This window comes from Scyliorhinus canicula, chromosome 14 (genome assembly GCF_902713615.1).
Source record: "Scyliorhinus canicula chromosome 14, sScyCan1.1, whole genome shotgun sequence".
NCBI lineage: Eukaryota > Metazoa > Chordata > Chondrichthyes > Carcharhiniformes > Scyliorhinidae > Scyliorhinus > Scyliorhinus canicula.
Genome location: NC_052159.1, coordinates 90,810,771 through 90,833,762, shown reverse-complemented (window position 1 = coordinate 90,833,762; position 22,992 = coordinate 90,810,771). Strand labels below are relative to the sequence as shown.

The 22,992-nt window shown below is 44.5% G+C and overlaps 1 protein-coding gene across 7 annotated transcripts in view; it reads right to left on the bottom strand.

Annotated features, from left to right (window-relative positions):
• Positions 1–22,992, bottom strand: part of fat3a (FAT atypical cadherin 3a) — a 963,948-nt gene that overhangs the window by 56,620 nt on the left and 884,336 nt on the right. For all 7 annotated transcript variants that reach the window (XM_038819007.1, XM_038819006.1, XM_038819008.1 and 4 more), the window contains 4 exons: positions 17,123–17,320; positions 13,501–14,299; positions 11,642–11,776; positions 4,329–4,486 (listed from right to left, as the gene is read on the bottom strand). In XM_038819007.1, the coding sequence (XP_038674935.1) occupies positions 4,329–4,486; positions 11,642–11,776; positions 13,501–14,299; positions 17,123–17,320 (1,290 nt within the window). The remainder of the gene's footprint in view (positions 1–4,328; positions 4,487–11,641; positions 11,777–13,500; positions 14,300–17,122; positions 17,321–22,992) is intronic.

Here is a 22,992-nt window from a genome sequence, read left to right as displayed (position 1 = left end):
CATCTGCGAACTTACTAATCAGACCGGCTATATTTTCCTCCAAATCGTTTATGTACACTACAGACAACAGAGGCCCCAGCACAGATCCCTGTGGAACACCAATAGTCACAACCTTCCATTCATAAAAACACCCTTCTACTGCTACCCTTTGCCTTCTGTGACCAAGCCAGTTCTGTATTCATCTTACCAGCTCACCTCTGATCTCGTGTGACATCACCTTTTGTACCTGTCTGTCATGAGGCACCTTACTGAAGTCCATGTAGGGGCTGGTTTAGTACACTGGGCTAAATCACTGGCTTTTAAAGCAGACCAAGGCAGGCCAGCAGCACGGTTCAATTCCCATACCAGCCTCCCCGAACAGGCGCCGGAATGTGGTGACTAGGGACTTTTCACAGTAACTTCATTGCAGCCTACTTGTGACAATAAGTGATTTTCATTTCATGTAAACAACACCCATCTCCCTCCCCTCATCAATCATCTTTGTCACCTCCTCAAAAAGCATAATCAAGTTAGTGAGGCACGACCTCCCCTTCATAAAACCATGCTGTCTATTGCTTATGAGTCCATTTGTTTCCAAATGGGCATTCAAGGTTTCTGCAAAAAACTACTGTCGTCATACATGGGTGTACTAGTTCGCATTGGAGAAGAGACCACACAAAGCAGTGCAAGCTGCCAGAAGGGAGAGAAGGAGAATGTAGATAGGACCTCTCAACAGGAGGCCATATCTGCCCAGGGTATGCCCAGGAAGAAATTGCCTGACCTGCACTACAGCGAGGAATAATATTTGGATGTTTGTGCTTTCATTAGGGAGCTTTCACTGAAATTTAATACTTGCAGCTGCCATAACTCAAACCTTATAGTAGGACAAGGATTAGACTGCCTGTGGGCTGTGACGGTGACCACGGTGATGAACCTTTTTGGTTTGGTTCCTTCCATGCTAGAGCTGGAGATATTTACAATGTGCCATCCATTATTATATAAGGGTCTTTGACTCTCTATTCAAAGGGATAATAAGGCTGGATGTTCATCTGGAGACAGGGTGCGATTTCCCAAAGCTGCAATCACACCTCTCACTCAGCATGTGCCCACCCACCCTAACATCATTGTGGGGTGGTGGGAATTGGCTGGAGGCAGAGCCTTAATCCCGCGAAGCAAACCTGAAGTGGAAACAGAGGTGGGTAGATACCAAGTGGGCAGGTTAAAAAGCCAACCCCAGCTAACTTGCGCCAGGGAGCAGTGTCAGGGACAGTGCCAGGGGGCTGTGCATGTCCCTCTCCCCCAAGAGTATACCTACCTATACGCCTAACGGGAGTCGTGGTGGGGGGTGGGGATGGGGGGTGGGGATGGGGGGTGGGGAAGGGGGGGTGGGGGGGAGGTGGCGACACAACTGATTCTTGTTTTCCAGAACCTGTTGTAAACCTGACAGCATGAATGTTCAATGATGGGGACTCATGTGGAAGGGGGTCTAGGTAAATATATTAAGAATGTATGGAAATGAGGTTCCCGCCCTTTCTGGGCATGAACCTCGTGACATCACGGCGAAGGAATCAGAAAAACTGAAAATACGATCTCACCGACGAGAATAGCCTTTTCGGACATTGGCGAGATTTTTCGCCCGGTCGCTGTCCAAGCTAGCGGCTAATAGGGGCTGAAAATTCCCCTAAATCTAGTCCAGACATCAAATTTAATTTCAATAAATACAATTGTTATAAATGGATATATAAACAAACACTCTCCTTTGAAATACATTTGACACAACTGCAAAACTTAAAATCCAGGGGGGTGACAAATCGAGGCTAATGTCAAAACAATTAAGCAAGTGCTGTTTTTAATAAACAAAGTAAATCCTGCAGTATTAGGAATTCATAGACATTGAACCTCAGGCTAAGGTGATCAGATAGACATGAATTTACCTGAAAAGTTTCTCTGCAAATCAACCAGCAAGAAAAAAATGTGAATCTTGCTCAGCTAAGACTTGTTCAGGCAGGCAGATTGACACATTTGCTTTCATCAACTTGTGATAGAATATAATGTCACTGGCCAGCTTACGGGTGTCTTCCCTTACTAGTTAATACTAAATTATATTGCTCCAAGGTGTCTCTTCCATTAAGCTCGTTAGCATTTTTAATGTCAAAAAGCTTCGATACCATCGGAAGCCATACTTTCGATATTCAATTAAATTTATAGGGAGTGAACTATATTTACTTCAGATTATTTATTCTGACAACAGCCACATTTTTGCAGTCTATTATTATTATCATTATCACGTACACATTCTGTACCAAGCAATCATGTGAAATTCAAAACAGTGCAATATTTTACATTTTAGATAAAATGACTGAATTAACATACACAATAACTTCAAAAACGCATTTTTATCAAACTTCACAATGCATTCAAAGATTTAAACATTACAGTAGAATTATGACCCTGCAATTAGATAAATATCACTTAGCATCCATTCTTTAGGTTCTCCATATACCGACTGATAGCGATTTTTTGTCTTCAAAATAAAGCAAATTCTGGTTGGATTAAGGGAAATCACATTACGAACCTTGTAAAGTGTAGGTTTGCAAAATCTTCATTGGAGCATACTTATTAATGTCATTCTTAGAAGAGCCAGATGGATTCTTTAATCTAACTTTTATAAATCCTGAGTCACTGGACGCAATTCTCCAAAATGGAGACAGAGTTTTTGCGCCGTCGTGAACGCCGTCGTGAAGGAACGCGGGGACTACTGATTCTGGTCCCACAGGGGGCCAGCACGGCATTGGAGGGGTTCACGCCGCTCCAGCCTTGCTTCCTGACGCACCAACCCGTGCATGCGCGGTGGCCTTACTGAACGCTCCGGCCCCGACGCAACATGACGCGGGGGTTCTGGGGCCGGACGCGCAACAAAGTAGGCCTGAGGGGGGGGGGGGAAGGCCGGCCCGCTGATTAATGGGCACCGATCGCAGGCCAGACCCCATCGGAGGCCCCCCCGGGGACTGAGGCCCCACCTCCCCCCACAGGCCGAACCCCGACCCTTCGCGCAGAGTTACCGCCGGCAGCGACCAGGTGTGGACGGCGCCGGCGGGACTCTGCTTTTTCCGCGTGGCCGCTCGGCCCATCCAGGCCGGAGAATCGGCGCCCCCGCGTGTACAGCGGCCCATGACCGGCGCCGTGCCAAATGCGCCGCCATTTAATTCTTCACACCTCGGAGAATCGCGCGCAGGCATTGGGGCGGCGTGCGCAGTTGCGGCGATTCTCCAGCTCGGTGTGGGGCTGGGAGAATCGCGCCCATTATTTTGCACTTCATTACACCTTCTGATGAAATGTTTGGATGTGTACTGAAGGTAGACCAAAAAGCATCTCATTTTTTTTATCAATAGGACAAATTACAGCAGAGAGATGAAAGATTAACAGGCTCTAATTGACAATGATGACACTGAATATCTGGGCTGCACACCGAGAAGCATTTTTTCATTTTCAAGTACTTGATGTCCCATTGCTTTACAGAGCTGAATAGAGATGATTTGTGGCTTTAATAAAAATGAAATGCTTTTCTGGGGTACATGTACTTAACAGAAACAGGAGATGATCGATCCAACTGACAACTCTATTACTGGAAGCCGTGACCCTCAGAAACATCTGGTATGCTCACTAATGCTTTGTATGTGGAAGCAACTGCAATGGCTCCAGAAACAAGAAACTGTTTATTAGGGGGATGAGATCAGCACGCATTGCAGTAGATGCAGCTGACAATATCGCTTTGGCTGCTGCTTTCCTGGATCTACGGCGCCAGGGAGCCGACTCCTTAAAGTTCATAACCTGATACAGTCTGAGTACCCATAGAACCAACTCCTGAGCTCCGCTGTCTGCATTACAATTTGCTCTTAAGTGTCAGCAAAAACAAGGTCCAGACCATCAGCATACTCAGATACATGTTCATATTTATATCGAAGCCAGTATCAGCATTGCACGCCCTCAGACACACTAAGTGATAGATTTTTCAGCATCAGAGCCCATTTCCTCCATTAAAAATTTACACAAGCACCACTGCAAGATTTACACTTCTGTGTACATAACATGTCACCACAATATAATATCTGTTACAGTGGCAGCTCGAGTCATGACATACTCATGCACAACGACAATCCAGTTGTGAAGACGCTTACACTCTTTTTGTAAGTCACAAGGCGGTATTAGATTTTAGTTCTTCAGGTGGATTCTTAAAGAAAGAAATTAAATGCTGAAATGCAAAGGCAACCATCATTCCCGAAAATAGTGCATCATATTTACTGATTGCGTGAGCCATAAATGTACTGACATTAATACATTTTATTTACCTTCAGAATGACACAGTATTCTCCTTCAGCATACATTATTATTCCATTACTCTGCAGTGTTCTCAAATGCAGCCCCAATTTAAGTTCATCTCTTCTGCTGCTTTCTGCCACCCGATACTTAATGTAACTGTTTCCAGCAAAACTAAGGGATGCGTGACCTGAATAGATTAAGGAAAACCATTGGGAAACATTAAAAATGCATTCACATAAAATTTGTGAATATGTTATTCTGAACATATTATAATCAATTTTATTACAAAATGTGATGAGGGGGCTCGATTGTCCGCTCCCCCAACCGCGTGTTTCTCAGCAGCGTGACATTCGCTGACAGATTCTTTATTCCTGCCGCTTGTCAATGGGATTTCTCATTGAAGCCACCCCACGCCGCTGGGAAATCAGTGGGGGGGGGGGGGGGGGGGGGGGGGGGGGGGTGCCGGCAGGAACAGAGAATCCCATTCCAGTCCAGATCTCTTTCTATGTTTAACAAAATATAGCACTCTTGATCAATATTATTCTTTATGGATCATTTTAATGCACTTTGTAACTAAATTAGTAACAGCTTAGAATTAGGTGTATTTATCTAAGAATGCTACTAAGATTAATGTATAATATACAAATAGAAGATAAACTTTAAGGGACAACCTAAAGAATATAGGGAGTGGGAATTTCCAGTACTTTCTGTCAGTGGGATCTTCCAGTTCCGTGAAAGGCAACACTTCGTGCCGGTTTCCTGGCAGTGGGGACGGGTGAGCCACGCAAAATGCCGCAGACATCAACGGGACCAGATAATCTCGTCAACGGTCAATGGCAAGCTGCCTCTACCATCGGGGCGAATCCCACCAAGAATCTCTACTATTCACTTGGATATCAAAAGATCAACACGATCGAAGCCACATCATGAGACAAAGAAAGTTTGCTTGTAAACATTTCTCCTAATGTTTACTTATTTTTGACATGGATACCAGCTTTTTCATGTTATTTTTATCATAAAGTCCTGAGAAGTAATGAACTGAAAATATATCCTAAAGAACAATTAAAGCTTTGATAAAGAGCACCAAGGAGACAGGGCATGGGGAGATGAGAAGGTGTGGTGGATAAGAGCTGGAAGGGTATTTTTTATTTTATGAACTTTCTTAAAATCTTGGACACAACACCAGTGCACAGAGGCAGGCCTTCTGCCCCACCTGGCCCTACTCCCAGCACCTTCTGCATGCGTTCTGGGGGAAATGGGCCAGACTCCCGGAGAAGCCAGCCACCCAGGAATGAAAATCCTAGCTTCTGGGGCACCTTCTCCCAGGTCGAATTTGCGGAGCTGGGAATTGTCCCGACTCTGCGAACAAAATTCAAGGCCAGAGGTAGGATTTATTACACTTGAGACATTGAATGGCATATTCTTATAAAGTAATTCTGATTTTGTAGAAATAGGAACATATTTATGACAGTTTAAGTAAATGTGGTATGTTTAAATAAGTGTGAATATATTGACGATATAGAAAGAAAAATAAATGAACGAGCTTGCAATCACATAGCATCTATTACACCCCAGGACATCCCAAAGTACTTCAAATCCAATAAACTATTTTGAAGCACATTACTGTTGTAGGCAAAAATGGCAGCCAATTACCATTGGAATCCTGCATTATTGTAATTGAAATTAGAGAACAAATGTTGGCACATAACTTAGAACATATAGTGCAAAAGGAGGACATTCGGCCCATCGAGTCTGCACCGACACATTTAAGCCCTCACTTCCACCCTATCCCCGTAACCCAATAACTCCTCCTATCCTTTTTTGGTCACTAAGGGCAATTTATCATGTCCAATTCACCTAACCTGCACGTCTTTGGACTGGGAGGAAACCGGAGCACCCGAAGGAAACCCACGCAGACACAGGGAGAACGTGTAGACTCCGCACAGTGACCCAGCAGGAATTGAACCTGCGACCCTGGCGCTGTGAAGCCATAGTGCTAATCACTTGTGCTACCGTGCTGCCCCTAATTCATTTTTTTACTCGTTCATGGGCCTGGATGTCTCAGGCTGTGCCGGCATTTATTGCCCATCCCTAGGGGCAGTTACGAGTCAACAACATTGCTGTGGGTCTGGAGTCACATATAGGTAAGGATGGCAGATTAACTTCTTTTATTGAATTTAAATTCCACCATCTGCAAGGCAGGATTTGAACCTGGGACCCCAGAATACTCTGGATTTCTGGATTATTACTCCAGCGTCAATACCACTACGCCACTGCCTCCCAATAATCCCCATGGCTTTATGACATGCATGACAATTTCAAGAAAGCAGAATTAAATAGACATGAGAAAAGCTTGATGTGTTAGTTTATAATGACCAGATTATTTTCCATGTAAATAAAAAAGGATTATTATGCCAAACAGAAGTTGACCTGTCCTTTCTCCTTAAGGCCAGATAGTGTTATTGAATTAAATAAATCATCTGCAAGCACATAATAAGATCAACTGGAGAGGCACATCCTGAAGCACAGCATTTCATAATTTATGTGAACAATCAATGTTTTTAAAAACCTTTGTGGCATACCTTGGAGCCTCAGACACTGTAAAGGAAAGACTTCCGCTCACCAGTGTCACAAATAATTGGCTGGCAAAGACACGTTTCGTACAGTGTGTTCCTCTTCCCTCTAAGCACCAGTCCTGCTTCCTTGAAAAGTCTGCACGCTTTAAAAAAAATTGTGTTTCTCACCTCTCCCCCATCTCAGGGCAGTGTCTATAACTGCTACAACCATCCAATTAGTCATAGCACATCAGTCAGGGTGAATGGTCAAAGGGCCACATTGAGTAACAGAAGCGGTAGGCAACAGCTGCTCACCATCCGGCTGTTGACAGTAAGCAACTAAAATTATGGGAGCAACAAATCCAGTAGGAACCACTATCGTTCTGTGTGTATATACAATTATGAAAAAGTCAACAGAAAGGAGTTCAAAGTTTAAGTGAACTCAACAACCAATTATTTCATTTGAGTGCCTTAGTTAATCTATGGTTACTTTCAACATTAGTCTGATGTTTAGATTATACTCATTCACAAATTGAGATACGTTTAAAGTCTTTAGATAAATAAAAAACTGGAAGCTCCTACTGAACGAGTTAAACTCAACAGTGTCATCCTCGGCCTGCTTCAGTTGCAGTACTCTATGCCCAATATCTGGCAGTATATGGTTGGTCCTTGGGGGGCAGAAGGGTGAAGGGCAGAAAGTCAATGTTGGACTGTCAAACTGTCACGTTATTTAAAAAGCCAGCCCTTGAAAATAAAAAAAGTCACCTGTTTGTGAGAGCTGAAAGAAAAATCAATCTGCCGGGTTATTTAAATAACCAACCTTTTAAAAATTGAAAAAGAAAACAGCACGACTGCAGCATTGTGCCTGTTACATACCTGCTGCCACTGGGATTTTTACCCATGGCACAAGAGATTGGGTGGCCCAACCGTCCGGGGACATTTGAGGCCCTTAAGTGACCAATTAATGACCACTTAAGGGTCTGGTCTCATTGCTGGGACTTTATCTGCAGTGGTGGGTACCAGTGTCAGGTGTCCATGCCACCAGGTATGCCCTGTGCCCAACCCCAAAGGTTGTTCTCCCCTCCAGTTTTGCAACACCCTGCCCTGAAGAACGCAGCGCTCCATCCACACCAGACATTCTAGCCTGGTCCCAGTGAAACGCCGGAACTTATTTTTACTCACTGGCTCGACAACCATGAAATGGCAATGGAGCACGCTGGCCAATTTGGAGGTGGACTCACCCTCAAATTTTATGACTGGGAATGTGGCCATTCCCAGATGTTTCACTAGGGGAGCATTTCGGGAACAGTGACCACAATTCAGTAAGTTTTAAAGTGCTGGTGGACAAGGATAAGAGGGGTCCTCGGATGAATGTGCTAAATTGGAGGAAGGCTAATTATAACAATATTAGGCGGGAACTGAAGAACATAGACTGGGGGCGGATGTTTTAGGGTAAATCAACATCAGACATGTGGGAGGCTTTCAAATGTCAGTTGAAAGGAATTCAGGACCGGCATGCTCCGGTGAGGAAGATAAATATGTCAAGTTTCGCAATCCTTGGATAACAACAGATATTGTAAGCCTCGTCACAAAGAAAAAGGAGGTATTTGTCAGGGCTAGAAGGCTGGGAACAGACGAAGCCAGTGTGGAATATAAGGGAAGTAGGAAGGACCTTAAGTAAGGAGTCATGAGGGCTAAAAGGGGTCACGAAAAGTCATTGGCAAATAGAGTTAAGGAAAATCCCAATGGTTTTACACGTACATAAAAAGCAAGAGGGTAGCCAGGGAAAGGGTGGCCCACTGAAGGACAGGGGATGGAATCTATGTGTGGAGCCAGAGGAAATGGGTGAGGTACTAAATGAATACTTTGCATCAGTATTCATCAAAGAGAAGGAATTGGTGGATGTTGAGTCTGCTGAAGGGTGTGTAGATAGCCTGGGTCACATTGTGATCCAAAAAGACGAGGTGTTGGGCGCCTTGAAAAATATTAAGGTGGATAAGTCCCCAGGGCCTGATGGGATCTACCCTAGAATACTGAAGGAGGCAAGAGAGGAAATTGCTGAGGCCTTGACAGAAATATTTGGATCCTCACTGTCATCAGGTAATGTCCCAGTGGACTGGAGAATAAGCCAATGTTGTTCCTTTGTTTAAGAAGGATAGCAAGGATAATCCAGGGAACTACGGGCCGGTGAGCCCTACATCAGTGGTAGGGAAATTACTGGAGAGAGTTCTTCGAGACAGGATCTACTCCCATTTGGAAGCAAGTGGTCGTATTCGCGAGCGGCAGCACAGTTTTGCGAAGGGGATGTCGTGTCTCGAGGAGGTCACAAAGATGATTGATGCAGATTGGGCAGTGGACGTTGTCTATATGGACTTCAATAAGGCCTTTGACAAGGTCCCTCATGGCAGACTGGTACAAAAGGTGAAGTCACATGGGATCAGAGATGAGCTGGCAAGGTGGATACAGAACTAGCTAGGTCATAGAAGGCAGATAGTAGCAATGGAAGGGTGCTTCTCTGATTGGAGGGCTGTGACTAGTGATGTTCCGCAGGGATCAGTGCTGGGACCTTTGCTGTTCGTAGTATATATAAATGACTTGGAGGAAAATGTAACTGGTCTGATTAGTAAGTTTGCAGACGACACAAAGGTTGGTGGAATTGCGGATAGCGATGTGGACTGTCAGAGGATACAGCCGGATTTAGATCGTTTGGACACTTGGGTGGCGAGATGGCAGCTGGAGTTTAATCCGGACAAATGTGAGGTAACGCATTTTGGAAGGTCTAATACAGATAGGGAATATACAGTGAATGGTAGAACCCTCAAGAGTATTGGCAGTCAGAAAGATCTTGGTGTACAGGTCCACAGGTCACTGAAAGGGGCAACACAGGTGGAGAAGGTAGTCAAGAAGGCATACGGCATGCTTGCCTTCATTGGCCGGGGCATTGAGTATAAAAATTGGCAAGTCATGTGGCAGCTGTATAGAACCTTAGTCCGGTCACATTTGTAGTATAGTGTTCAATTCTGGTCGCCACACTACCAGAAGGATGTGGAGGCTTTAGAGATGGTGCAGAAGAGATTTACCAGGATGCTGCCTGGTATGGAGGGTATTAGCTATGAGGAGAGGTTGAATAAACGGGAACAAAGGAGGTTGAGAGGCGATCTGACAGTGGTCTACAAAATTATGTGGGGCACAGACAGAGTGGATAGTCAGAGACTTTTTCCCAGGGTCATCTACTAGGGGGAATAGGTTTAACGTGCGAGGGGCAAGGTTTAGAGGAGATGTACGAGGTAAGTTTTTTTACACAGAGGGTAGTGGGTGCCTGGAACTCGCTGCCAGAGGAGGTGGTGGAAGCAGGGACGATAGTGACGTTTAAGGGGCTTCTTGACAAATACATGAATAGGATGCAAATAGAGGGGAACGGACCCCGGAAGTGTAGAAGATTCTAGTTTAGACAGGCAGCATGTTCAGCGCAGGCTTGGAGGGCCAAGGGCCTGTTCCTGTGCTGTACTTTTCTTTGTCCTTTGTTCCATGTGCAATTCCAGCAATAATTGTTAATAGTTGATAAAAATATAAGTTTGTTCAATGCATTGTCTCCTGATCTTCCTCTCAATTCAGTCCAATTTGAGCAATTTCTATTAATGATATTCAGTCTCGATGAATAGAGTTTCAAACAAGGTTAACTGTTGGTGTTTGCCATTTAGAAAATATCTGTAGGAGGGATTTTCCACCCTCACTTTCAGAGAGTGGAAATTGTAGAGGGGGTGGAGAATTAGGTAGGAATTTTGTGCTGACGGGTGTTCCTCTTGAGATTGTCCCCGCCCCTACAAGTGACATAATGGTGCCCCTGCCATGAAAGGTGTGCAAGCTCATTTGCATCCATTTATAACTACTTAGCGTGTTGCCCCGTTATATCAATTCCCCTGGAGGCGTGAAGTCACATTGGCAGGGGAACAAGCGAACAAACCCTGCCGGAAGTGCACATGTAAGTACAGCCTCCGGGTGGGCGGAATGCATTGCCTGGGAGTACGCTGGCAGTGTTTGTGCACTGCCCCAGGCACAAAGGGGGGTCTTCCATTGAGGAGGCTCATGGTGGGGTCTTGTGTCCGGATGCTTCCTTTTTGTATTTTTATTTTTCAGACCCTTTAAAGTCATCACCCTGATCAGGAGTTGAGGGTCAAGTTTGCTGGCAGGGTGGGCTCATGCTGCACGGCTGACATGATGTTAACTTTTTTTTAATCCAAGTGCTTAAAAATATGGCAGGAACCCAGCAAGGCACCTGGCGTGCTGTCCTCCACTTTACCCACCAGAGACAACACTTTGGAAAAAAAGTCGCAAAATGTTGCCCTTTAGAAATATTCCACCAGTCTTCCGAACTGGATTCTTACCATCTCTTCACACCCGATTTTCACTCCAATGTGAAAGATGGGCCCGGATTCTCTGTGGCAATTCTGCCCCACCACCGCTGTTGGCGAGGCCAGAGAATTTGGTGTGCTGTTCGGTGGCGGTGGGATTTTCTACTCCTGCTACCTGTCAGTAGGAATTCCCATTGAAGTCATCTCATGCCACTGGGGAACATGTTTGCAGGCGGGACCCGTTACGCTGCCGGTGGGACCAGAGAATCCTGCCATGGCGAACGCCCAAAGTATTCTGCCCCTGATGTTTTAACTAACGCACCTTTTGAGGTTTTACATTTGAGAGATTCACTGAACTGAAATACAGCAGTGAATTGAAGTTATGTTTTCCGAGCTGATATGTGCAAACAGGTGTCTTTATTCTATCTTTCTCACCTGAACATTCTCCCAGGTTTCCTGGTGGACACTGACAGATATATGGTCCGCGTCCTGTACCACCTCTAACACAATACATGTCACTTGGGCAAGGTTCCTCTTGGCAAACATCAGACACAACAGGGCAGAGATCACCTGCCATTGAAAAAGAAAAGGTTTACAACAAGCGTTTTTGATGCTATCTGCAGCATCACTCCACTTTAGTGTACAAAGTTTCAACCAACCAGAAATTTCCTTGTTCCCTTCCCCAAAAATTTATTTTTAAAAAAAATCAGAAAGCTCAATGTAATGATAAGCTACTAAGAGTCTTAAAGTGACAAGTCATGGGCTTTATCTTAACACAATTATTTTTCCATTTTACAGATCAGAATCGGCTCACTGTCAATATTTAGCTTAAGAAATTAAATTGAGTGCAACTTTTGCACCATAATAGCTTTGCTCAAGTATTTTGGTATTTAACTTTGCTGCACTGACTTGTTGTCAACCAGAATCCCGATTTGGCAACAAAACTGTCTGCTACATTGCTTGTGCGAAATACTTTCAACCAGATTACAGCTTTCATTGAATTGGTATTGTTCTTCAGTCTTGAAACACTTTGCACTTCTTTTGGCTACAAGATGCTACACTGGACAATAAATAAACAGTGGTAGAGTTTCGACTCAACCTCATTCGTTTTTATGGCGCGTTGGGTAAAGTCAATGTACTGTCACAATAGCATTGCAGTATTTGAAGTACAATTCGCATTGAGCACAACATAAATTTCTATGATACTTTGCACGAGTTTTAAAACATCTTTCTGAAAGCAGATCCAATCCACAAACTGGCCATCCCCTGAGGTGAATTAATCACCACTGCAAATGTCCAATAACTGTGATCATTCAGGCCTTCAAGAAGGTGTTCAAATATTAAGCTGCTTCTTTGGGTGCAAGGACACTAAGACATTTGTTTCAAACTTATATATTTCATTTTTCTTGTAACTTATCAAGAAATTGATCAAAACACTCTGGTATAAGGAGAAAATAGTTTCAGAATTTATTTTTAAGTGTATTTCGTGCATTTAAAATCAGGTTACTCAAAAGGTGAATCCTCTGATTAAAATTGCTTATTTTGGGGGAAATCAATGGTCAGCTGTTTCACTCAAACTTCACAAATGTAACACATTCCAACATATGAAGGAAATGTTTTGAAGCAATTTAAAAAAAAAACTTTTATACCTCTGCGAACTACACAGGTATATGGCATTTTTACATCTCTTACTACTGTATAGGAGACCAGGATCACCTTGGTTCTGTTTAGAAAGGTCCCACTGATTTAACTGGCCTTTGCTTTATGTGTTTTACTGAATATTTTTTCACATTTTTAAAACTATATAAAGCTATATATGCAAATAATGTGCAAATAGCTTTGAGCAGAAATTCATACTGGAATCGGCAATTGTAGCCAAAGTGGAAATTCTGCCACATTGCCTTTAAAATAAAGCCACAAGTGAGCAATCACGGCAACAGCTATATATGCCAAAATTATTTTCCAATTTATGCATCGCCTTCTTTCTCAGGTTTGTTGGGCTCATCGAGGGACAAAGCATGGCTGTAATTACTTTCATGCATTTTCAATAGCATTAAACTATATTGCTTGATTAAGAAATATGGCATCGATATGTAAAAATGTTGTAATTATGTGACAAATGCCCATTTGCAAATCTGAAACTACAAATATACCAATATTATCAAAACAGTCATAAAAATGACATTGATAAATTTAGAGATTTATCATAAAATCTTGTTTTATTTTAAAACATACTGTTTTAATAGTTTTAAAAATGCTGCCTGGGAGAATGTCCTGGCTTCTGTATTACTCACCATTACAAGTGCATGTTGCACCCCTGTAATATCGCAGAGACACAAAGCTAATTCTTGCAGTGCTGTAGGTCATCATGGACTGTGTTTCTGGAGCAATCACCTGTTGACAATACTGTTCTTGGCATTCCTCACCAGAGCAACTCTTATCCACGATAGCAGAAACATAGAGGCCATTTTCTAGGTCTTTTTTCGCATTGCTAAGTTTCTGAATCAAATACGCAGATTTGTAGAACCCATTTCTATACATTTGCACTGCCAACAACACTTCCAGTTGACGTGTGCCTGCGACTGGCTGGATACTAACGATATGAAGAGTGTCCTGCTTTTGGGCAACAATAATGTTCCGAAGGCTCTGCCTAAATCCATGGAGATGAAGTCCAATAAAATCTTCAGGAGAGATGTTTTCAAACTGAACAGTTATTGCATTGTTCAGCATACCCTGAGTTACCTGCTCAACATGAACTACCACTTCAACAGGCACGGTGAAACGCCCATCACTGACAGACACATTCAAAACATAATTGCCACTATCCAGGCCCCCAAGTGCAATAATCTTTCCATCTTGGCTATTTATGGTGAATAGACTTATTTGGTCTGACTTAAAACTGTAGGTAAGAATGTCATATATATCTTGATCAGTAGCATGGATCTTCCCAATCACACCTCCTGGGAACTCGTCCTCCATTGTGGAAATAAAGATTTCAAGTGGAATAGCAGTTGGTTTATGAATGCTTTCGTCGATCACACGAACAAGAATATAGGTGAAAGAAGTTAGTGGTGGCTTACCAGTGTCCTGAGCCTGTCAAATGTGGGGCAAACAACAAACATATTAAACTCTTCATTTTTAGTTTGGAGTTAATTGGAGAAAGCACAAGAATAGACATGTGGCTTCCAAAAAATAACATTCTTTCCAAAATTCTCACTTAGTTTTAAAGTCTTGGGGCCAAAACATCATTCACACAGTACTGCTTCAAAGCTCTACAACCCATACAATGCAGATCCCCCAAAGGAAGACAATAATTGGGCTGTATTCTCTGCCTCGCGTCACTGGTAGCAGAGTTACTGATGAGGTGGAGAATCCAGCATCATGAAGATAACGGGAAAAAAGCCCGGTGTGATTCGCGCCCGTTTTCTGGCGGGCATGTGGACACAGCCCCATTATATCAGAGAATACTGGCCCATAATCTCCGGGCCAGTGTGATTCTCTAGGCCATGAATCACATGGGCAAGAATTACTACTGGTCTTGATAAGCGTGGCCCTGATGAGGTAGACCTTGCGGTGGGTCAAGGGAGTTGCCCCTAATGTCCATCTGAGGACCATTCTCCGCAGCCCCATAAAATGCTCGACTTGCTCACCCCACCCCCACCAGACCCCCCTTTCCCCCTCCACCAGAGATCCCCTAAATAGATCCCCTAAATAGAGCCCATAGGGCTGGTTTAGCTCAGTGGGCTAGACAGCTGGTTTGTGATGCAAACAAAAGGCCAGCAGCGTGGGTCTAATTCCCGTACCAGCTTATCCGAACATGCGCCGGAATGTGGCGCCAAGGGGCTTTTCGCAGTAACTTCATTCTTGTGACAATAGAAGCTTATTATTATTGTTATTACTAATAATAAATAGACCCCCAAAATAAAGATAGCCACAATTAGACCTCCCACCCCCCTCAGGAAGGAGACCTTTGTCAGAAATTCAATTCAATTCTCTGGACTGGATATTTCAATCACAGCCTAATAAAAGCAATATCAAAGAGAAATGAATGAATTATGGGGCAGCACGGCAGCACAGTGGTTATCACTGCTGCCTCACAACGCCAAGGACCCGGGTTCGATTCTGATCTTGGGTCACTGTCTATGTGGATTTTGCACATCCTCCCCGTGTCTGCCTGGGTTTCCTCCGGGTGCTCCTGTTTCTTCCCGCAGTCCAAAGATGTACAGGGTAGGTGGATTGGACAAGCTAAATTGCCTCTTAGTATCCATAGATGTGAAGGTTAGGTTATGGGGTTGCAGCGGTTGGGTGGGACATGGATTTGTGCATACTCGATGGGCTGAATGGCCTCATTCTTCACTGTAGGGACTCTATGACTCTGTTTTCATTAGAAAGACAGGTTGAGGGGTGATCTGATAGAGGTCGACAAGATTATGAGGGGCATGGATAGAGTGGATGGGCAGGCACTCTTTCGTAGGGTGGAGGGATCAGTCACCAGGGGGCATCGGTTTAAGGTCTGTGGGGTAAAGTTTAGAGGAGATGTGCGAGGCAGGAGGTGGTGAGTGCCTGGAATGCGTTTCCAGGGGAGTTTGTGAAAGCAGATCCATTAACGGCGTTCAAACGGCATCTTGAGAAACACATGGGTAGGATGGGTATAGAGGGATACGGTACAAGGTAGTGCTGAGGATTTTGGCAAAGGTTGGTTTCATGACAGGTACAGGTTTGGAGGGCCGAAGGTTTTGTTCCTGTGCTGTATTGTTCTTTGTTGAACAGCTTGTAGATCAAATATCTGAGGTGGTTTAAACCCAGCTGACTAGTTTTCTCTTTCCAGAAATTGACAGGTGCTGCTTCATCTTCCTGAACTAGCAGATGTATTGCCCAGGTGACTGTTAAAGCAATGTTTTCTATCATTGCTCTTTAGTTTCCACCTTCTATCCTTGGGGAGAGAGGCTTTTAGGGGGCTTCCAGACAGGGGGACGCCATGCATACATTTGCATGCCGAAGGATTGGGAATCGATTCAGGTTGAAATTCAGTTCTGACAGGAGAACATAGCGCTCTGAATGGACAATCCTGCTCAATGTTAACTGCATATTAATTGTCTTCAATGTTTTGAAATTAGTGGGGATGCATGTGTGCTCCTATAAACAGGAACAGACTGTGGTTGTTGCATTAGGAGGTGTATGATTGTAATGTGCATCCCTGTAAACAATAGCTGAAAGAAGTGTATAAAAATTTGCTCCAGTGAGGTTGGGCGGGGGAGAGAGAGAGAGACGAGAGAGAAGAAATTGATAGAGGGAGAGAGAGAGACAGAGAGGTCAGCGGGAGGCCAAAAATCAGTTTAACGTTATGATCCTCTGCTGGTGCCAGCCATGTTGGATTGGGAAACTCACTGGACGTCGATATGAAACTGATTTGCATCCTGCTAATGGAGTTTAGAATTAGAACAAGCTTCTTTGTACCCCAATAAAATTCACAATTAAATGTCAATGGAAACTATAAATTCAAAAGCAACATTTCAAAACTATTTTAATTGTGTTCATAATCATGCGCGAGGTCAACTATAATTTCAATACTATGTAAGATCCTTTTGATGTTAACAATGCAACAAAACAGGTTGATTATCAGTCTCAAGGTTGGCAATTTGCATTGTCCTCTTCTGACAGATAACTCATGGAGTTTCAGTCAAAAGATTCAGTTGAGAAAATGCTGTGTGTTGAGAAGCAAAATAAGGAAAGCAAATTCCTATTAAAGGCGTTGTGTTTGAATTATGGAAATTAATATATTTCCAGTGCAACTTTCCTTCCTTTACATAAAGGATACCAAGGATCCGTACAGCATCCACCTTTTGAAAAGCAAATCAACCAATGGAATGGTCTTCCTGTTGGGAGTAAAAACACAAGACTGGTACAATCTCTTACCTGCACATGCAGAACGTATTCTGTTGCATCCTTCTGTTTAAATACAATTGCAGATCTCAGAACTCCTTGTTGATCCAAAATAAACTCCTGCCCATCATTTCCAGCAAGAATAGTGAATGTAAATGGAGGTCCATTGTGGGAAGAGTCCTTGTCAGTCACTGAAAGTTGCAGGACTTTGGTGCCAATAGAATTATTTTCCTTTTAACACATGAAAAGTGAATATATTTCAATGCAATAACGATTGCATCAACAGAGAATACAACGACTCAGCTTTCATTTGTTTAGCTCACCTTGACTTTGGAAAATAGAACCTTACACTTATCAAAACAAGTCACTGTTTTCTAAGTTTTTAGTTGTCGGGCCTATAATATGTACACAGCTGAAATAAATTATTGATTTCAGCACTCTTGCAATTGACATTCTTGGTAGTCTACACACAATGAATCAACAAAATGGTGAGATGCCAATGTGGAATATAGCTGTACATTTTAGGACTGGTGTTCTTTCAGGCTGACAATGTGATAAATAGACTGACTGACCTACATGAAGAGGGCAGATGTGCTCTTTTACGCAATTCTCGCAAGTACTCATGCAGATTTTTATCTTCCTTACTTACCAAACAAAATACGCTTTACCTGACATCAGGTGCAAAACATTGCCTGAATTGACACATAATCTAAGGAATTTATTTATAACAAATGCCAGGATACCGTTAGGCATTAATAGCAAAAACAAAAAATGCTGGACATACTCAGCTGGCAAGACAGCATCTGTGGAGAGAGAAAAATAAGTCGGAATCTTCCCAAAAATGCACGGTTTTGGCTCAGGCGAGAAGATTGCAAGCAGCACAGTTGGCTTTTCTCACCATATTAAACAGCACCCTGCACAATTTCAAAGCTGAAGTAAGATTCACAATCAGCTTGATGGGGGGGGGGGGAATGGCTAAGAAATCCGGCAATGCCAGGAATCCTGAGACTGAGGTGCCACTTTTGAAGGATGCCTCGATCTCCGATTTATATTAAAGGCACCCTCCCCCAAAGACACTGAAGCCCCATGTACAGAAGAGCAAACCCCCATGTACACAGGGAACCCACACCCCCTTGCCACAGACATCAACGACCCCACGTAAAAGGGAAATGCCCCAAACCCCCCTAGATAAGGGAACTCCCACATGGACAACCCACAATTCATCCTCATGGACAACGAGTATCCCTACAATGGAGCTTCCTAGAGAGCCCCCTGCCAAGGGGCACTGCCCAAGTGCCAGGGAGAAATGCCAAATCAAGCCCATCATCACCCAAGGGCACTATGTAATCCTGACTGATTTTCATTTTTGAAATCTAGGAGTGATTCGCACCGGGTGATGTTAGGCCGGGTGGGTAGTTAGGATGACGGCGAAAGTAGCGGCACCAGACTTGCGAATGTGATGTTAATTTATGGAAATCCAGCTCGCGCGCTTCCTGGGCATGAACCTGAATACATTACCGACAGGCGGGGCGGGGTGTCTCATTCTGAGATTTATCTGGCGCAAAACCTGTTTCTGGCCTCTCACGGGATTTAGCGACCATTACCGGATGTGACACCCCGGTCAACGGGACCATGAGAGAACGCCAAGAGTTAATGTTTTGGGTCGATTACATTTCATCGGACCTTGTAAAAGTTAGAGATGTTGTCATTTCTGATCAAGGTGTGCGGTGGGACAAGGCCATACGAAGCTCTGTGAGAATGTGGCAGAAATTAACTGTCAGAAGTGTTATTCCTCCAAGGCCAAAGGGAATCATGATAGGGTAAGAAAACAAAAATAAGAGAAAAACTGAAACATGCAAAGGAAATGAAACAAAATGGAGAGGGGTGACGGGGGGGGGGGGGGGGGGGGGGGGGGAGAGGGAAGAGAGGCTGTGATGTGCCTAATTAAAAGATAAGGTGCTGTTCCTCAATAATTTTTTTTGCACATTTCAGTTCTTTTCTTATTTAGAGAAAATCGTTCTAATTTGGAAGTCATACATCTTCATTGTAAATCACCCACATGGAAACAATCAGTCTTTTAATGCTGCAGGGTTAGTGTTACTAGACATATTTGAGTATCATGGTTACTGTACCTTAAGACTCCCAGGATCCACCTATCACAGTAGCATCTTGAACACCCATGGTGCTCTGATCTGATCATTATAACATGTACTGGGACTAAACCTCCCTGCTTTAATGCAATCAGCCGTTTCCTTCGGCTGGGTCTGCAAAAGAGCAGATTAACCTGCCTTAATGTTGCAGCTAGTATTGACATTACTCAGCTGTTATTTGCCAAACCACAATCACCTGGAACTAGCCAACAGACCGTTGCATAAATTGTAGCAGTGAAAGGAACAATTCCAGTCAAGAGTACTCACGGCATCAAGCCTGCTCTCCTATCCCACCATCTAATTAACAGAAAGGATTTGCATTTATATACTGCCTTTGGTGTAGTAAAGTTCCCCCGAAACACTTCCCAAGGGTATTATCTAACACATTTTGATACAAAGTCACACTAAAAGATAATATGAGATCTGACCACAAAGGGTAATCAAAGAGATAGGTTTTAAGGGAAGACTTCATGGTGAAGTAGGCAAACAGGAGATTTAAGGCGCAGTTCAGCAGCCTTGTCACACCCGAGCGAGGCCATTGAATCTTGCAAAACATCGTGAGCTGGATCTTGCCCTCACTGGGCGTGATCCAGATCTGAATATTTAAATGAGCACAATTGTTCATTTAAATACCCCGATGCCGGGACTTCCAGTGGTACCCAGGGATTGAGCGGTCGCACATAAGGTGGCTCCTACCCAAAATCAGATTCTTTGGCCCTTTTTGCAGTGCTCTTGCAGGTGGAAAAAGTGGGAATATCAAAGACTATGGTATTCTCCTTCAGTGGGTAAAGTCGACGAATTACCAAGTGAGGAGTGTGACGAATAAGGGGTATTTGGACCGCGTGGCGCAGATGGGAAAAAAAATAGTGGAGGGACCTGTGGCATCATTGTTCCCACAATGGTCGATGGAGTGGTTGGTGGAATTCCTGGTGGAAGGGTTTAAGCAGCAAAGGAAGGTGGCTTCAGAGGATCTGGCCGAGATGGCAGAGCTGATTGGGGCTGTCCGGGAGAGGGTTGAGCAGAAGCTGGAGGTGCAGAATGCATCGATCCAGAAGGAGTCGGAGTCGGTGGCTGATCATGAGGATCAGATGGCCTCGTTGGAGACTAAAATGTTGATGATGGCGGAGGGTCAGAAAAAGTTGAGGCAGAAGGTTGATGAACTGGCGAATTATTTGAGGAGGCAGAACCTGAGGACTGTGGGACTGCTTGAAGGGATCGAGGGAACACAGGCCACAAAGTACATGGCCAAGATGTTTGAGAAGTTGGTGGGGAGGGGGTCTTCGACCGTCCTCCTGAAGTGGATTGGGCACACAGGTCATTGAGGAGGAAGCCAAAAGCGGGAGAGCTGCCAAAGGCGATCCTCATGGGGCTGCACCATACTTGGATAAGGAGAGAATTCTGAAGTGGACAAAGGAGATGCATCAGTGCACTTTCGAAGGCCATAGGGTCCATATGTACCAAGACTTGGGAGTGGAGCTGGCCAAACGGCAGGCCAGTTTAATGGGGTCAAGATGGCTCTCTTCAGGAACAGGGTGCTGTACCCTGCTCGTTTGTGGGTCACGCACAGGGGACAAGAACATTACTTTGACACACTAGAGGGGGTGAGTAACGTCTTTAGGGACAATGGGTTGGGGGACGTTTGAGAATATTGGATTTTGGTTGGGTTCACCCGAGTATGGACTGGGGGGGGGGGGGGGGGGGGGGTTGTAGTTCGGGAGGGGGAGGAAACTTATATTTCTGGGCGGGGTTGTTATGTTTGGTTTTGCTTTTACTACCCACTCTGTATAGTTAATTCCGTAAATGTAGAGCTTTATATATTTTTTGTCTCCTCGTGTTGGGGGTAGTGATGTTTATAATATAAAAATGTTTGGTGAATAATGCGGGGGGATGGAAGAGAGGGGAGGGTGGGGTGAAGGGGCTTAGTGTAGTGCAGGGGTTGGGTGGGGAAAGGGGGTTTAGGGAGGGGAGGGGGGAAGGCAGGGTTGGAGTTTTGGGCTGTGTTGGTTTTCTTTGTTTGTGGCTTGGGTGGGGATGGTGGGCTGGGGAGGCGTGATTTTTAGTGTTTGGGATGGAGTAGGGGTTGGGCAGCGAGTTGATGATGTTGAAGGGATTGCTGTGGCGCAGTTGGCTGGGGCGGGGGGGGGGGGGGGATGGCATTGACCATCTTGAAGGCACCCGGGAGGTTGGCGGCACATGGGCCTGGACGAATCTATTGAAGAGTGAATACAGCTGATCAGGATGAGGGTGAGTCGTGGAGCCCTCCGATAAGACTAATCTTTTGGAACATTAGGGGACTGAACAGGCCGATCAATAGGTCCCGTGTTTTCACTCACTTAAAGAGTTTGAAGGTAGATATGATGATTATGCAAGAGACGCATCGGAGGGTTGCAGATCAGTCAAGAGTGAGGAAAGGGTGGGTGGGGCAGGTCTTTCACTCAGGGTTAGATATGAAGGCGAGGGGGTTGAGGTGCTGATTAATAAGAAGGTGGCCTTTTCAGCTAGCAGCATAGTGGGTGATCCAGGGTGTAGGTATGTGATGATGAGTGGGAAGCTGGAGGGTGCACCCTTGGTGCTGGTGAACATCTATGCCCCCAACTGGATGATGTAGATTTTATGAAGAGTGTGCTGGTGAAGGTTCCGGACCTTGACAGGCAACAGTTGATTATGGGGTGTAGGATTTTAATACTGTTTTTGAGCCTAGGCTGAATCTGTTGTGTCCCAAATCCTTGAAGATGCCGGCGATGGCAAGGGAATTGTTGGGGTTTATGGAACGGACTGGGGTGTGGACCTATGTTGGTTACATGGGTTGAAAGTGAAGGAATTTTTGTTCTTTTTTCACATATATCTGGCGTATTCCCACATCAAATTATTTTGTTAAGGGCAAGACATTGTGGCCGGGGTGGTTGGGACTCGGAGTACTCAAAGGTGCAGGGGTTGGGTGCCCCGATTGGGCTGGGAAATGATAGGGTGCATGGGTTCAATGCAGTCTGGGAAGGCCCTGGATCAGGATGGATTTCCAGCGGAATTCTATAAATAGGTTATGGTGCAGATGTTTAATGAGCCGATTGGCAAGTTGGAGCTTCTGCCCATATTGACATGGGCATCAATTTCATTTACTTTGAAAAAGAATAAGGGCCCAGAGGAGTGTGAATCATATCGTCCAATATCCTAGTTGAATGTGGATGCAAAGCTATTGGCTAAGGTGCCGGTGACGGACATGGAGGATTGTGTGCTGGTGGTGATAAATGAGGACCAAAAGGGATTTGTGAAGGAGAGGCAGCTGTCAGCTAACATTAGGGAGGCTGTTAAATATGATTATGGTACCCTCAGGGTTCAGGAAATGGAGGTGACAGTGTCTGTGGAGATGGAAAAGGCGTTTGACCAGTTTAAGTGGAATTATTTGTACGAGGTGCTGGGATGGTTTGGATTTGGGCAGGGATTTGTGGATTGGATTGGGTTGCTGTACAGGATCCCCAAGGTGAGTGTTTGGATTAATAATATTAGCTTTGGGTATTCCTGTCGTCACTGGGGAATGAGGCAGGGGTGTCATTGCCAATGGTGCTTAGGGCTTTGGGAGGGGCGGGTAATTGAGTGGGGGGGGGGGGGGGTGGTTTATGGAGCACAGGATCTCCCTGTATACGAACAACCTATTGTTGGACATTATGGATCCGGTGGATAGGATTATGGGGATATTGACGGAGTTTGAGTCATTTTTGGGGTATCAGCTCAATGTAGGAAAGAGCGAGGTATTCC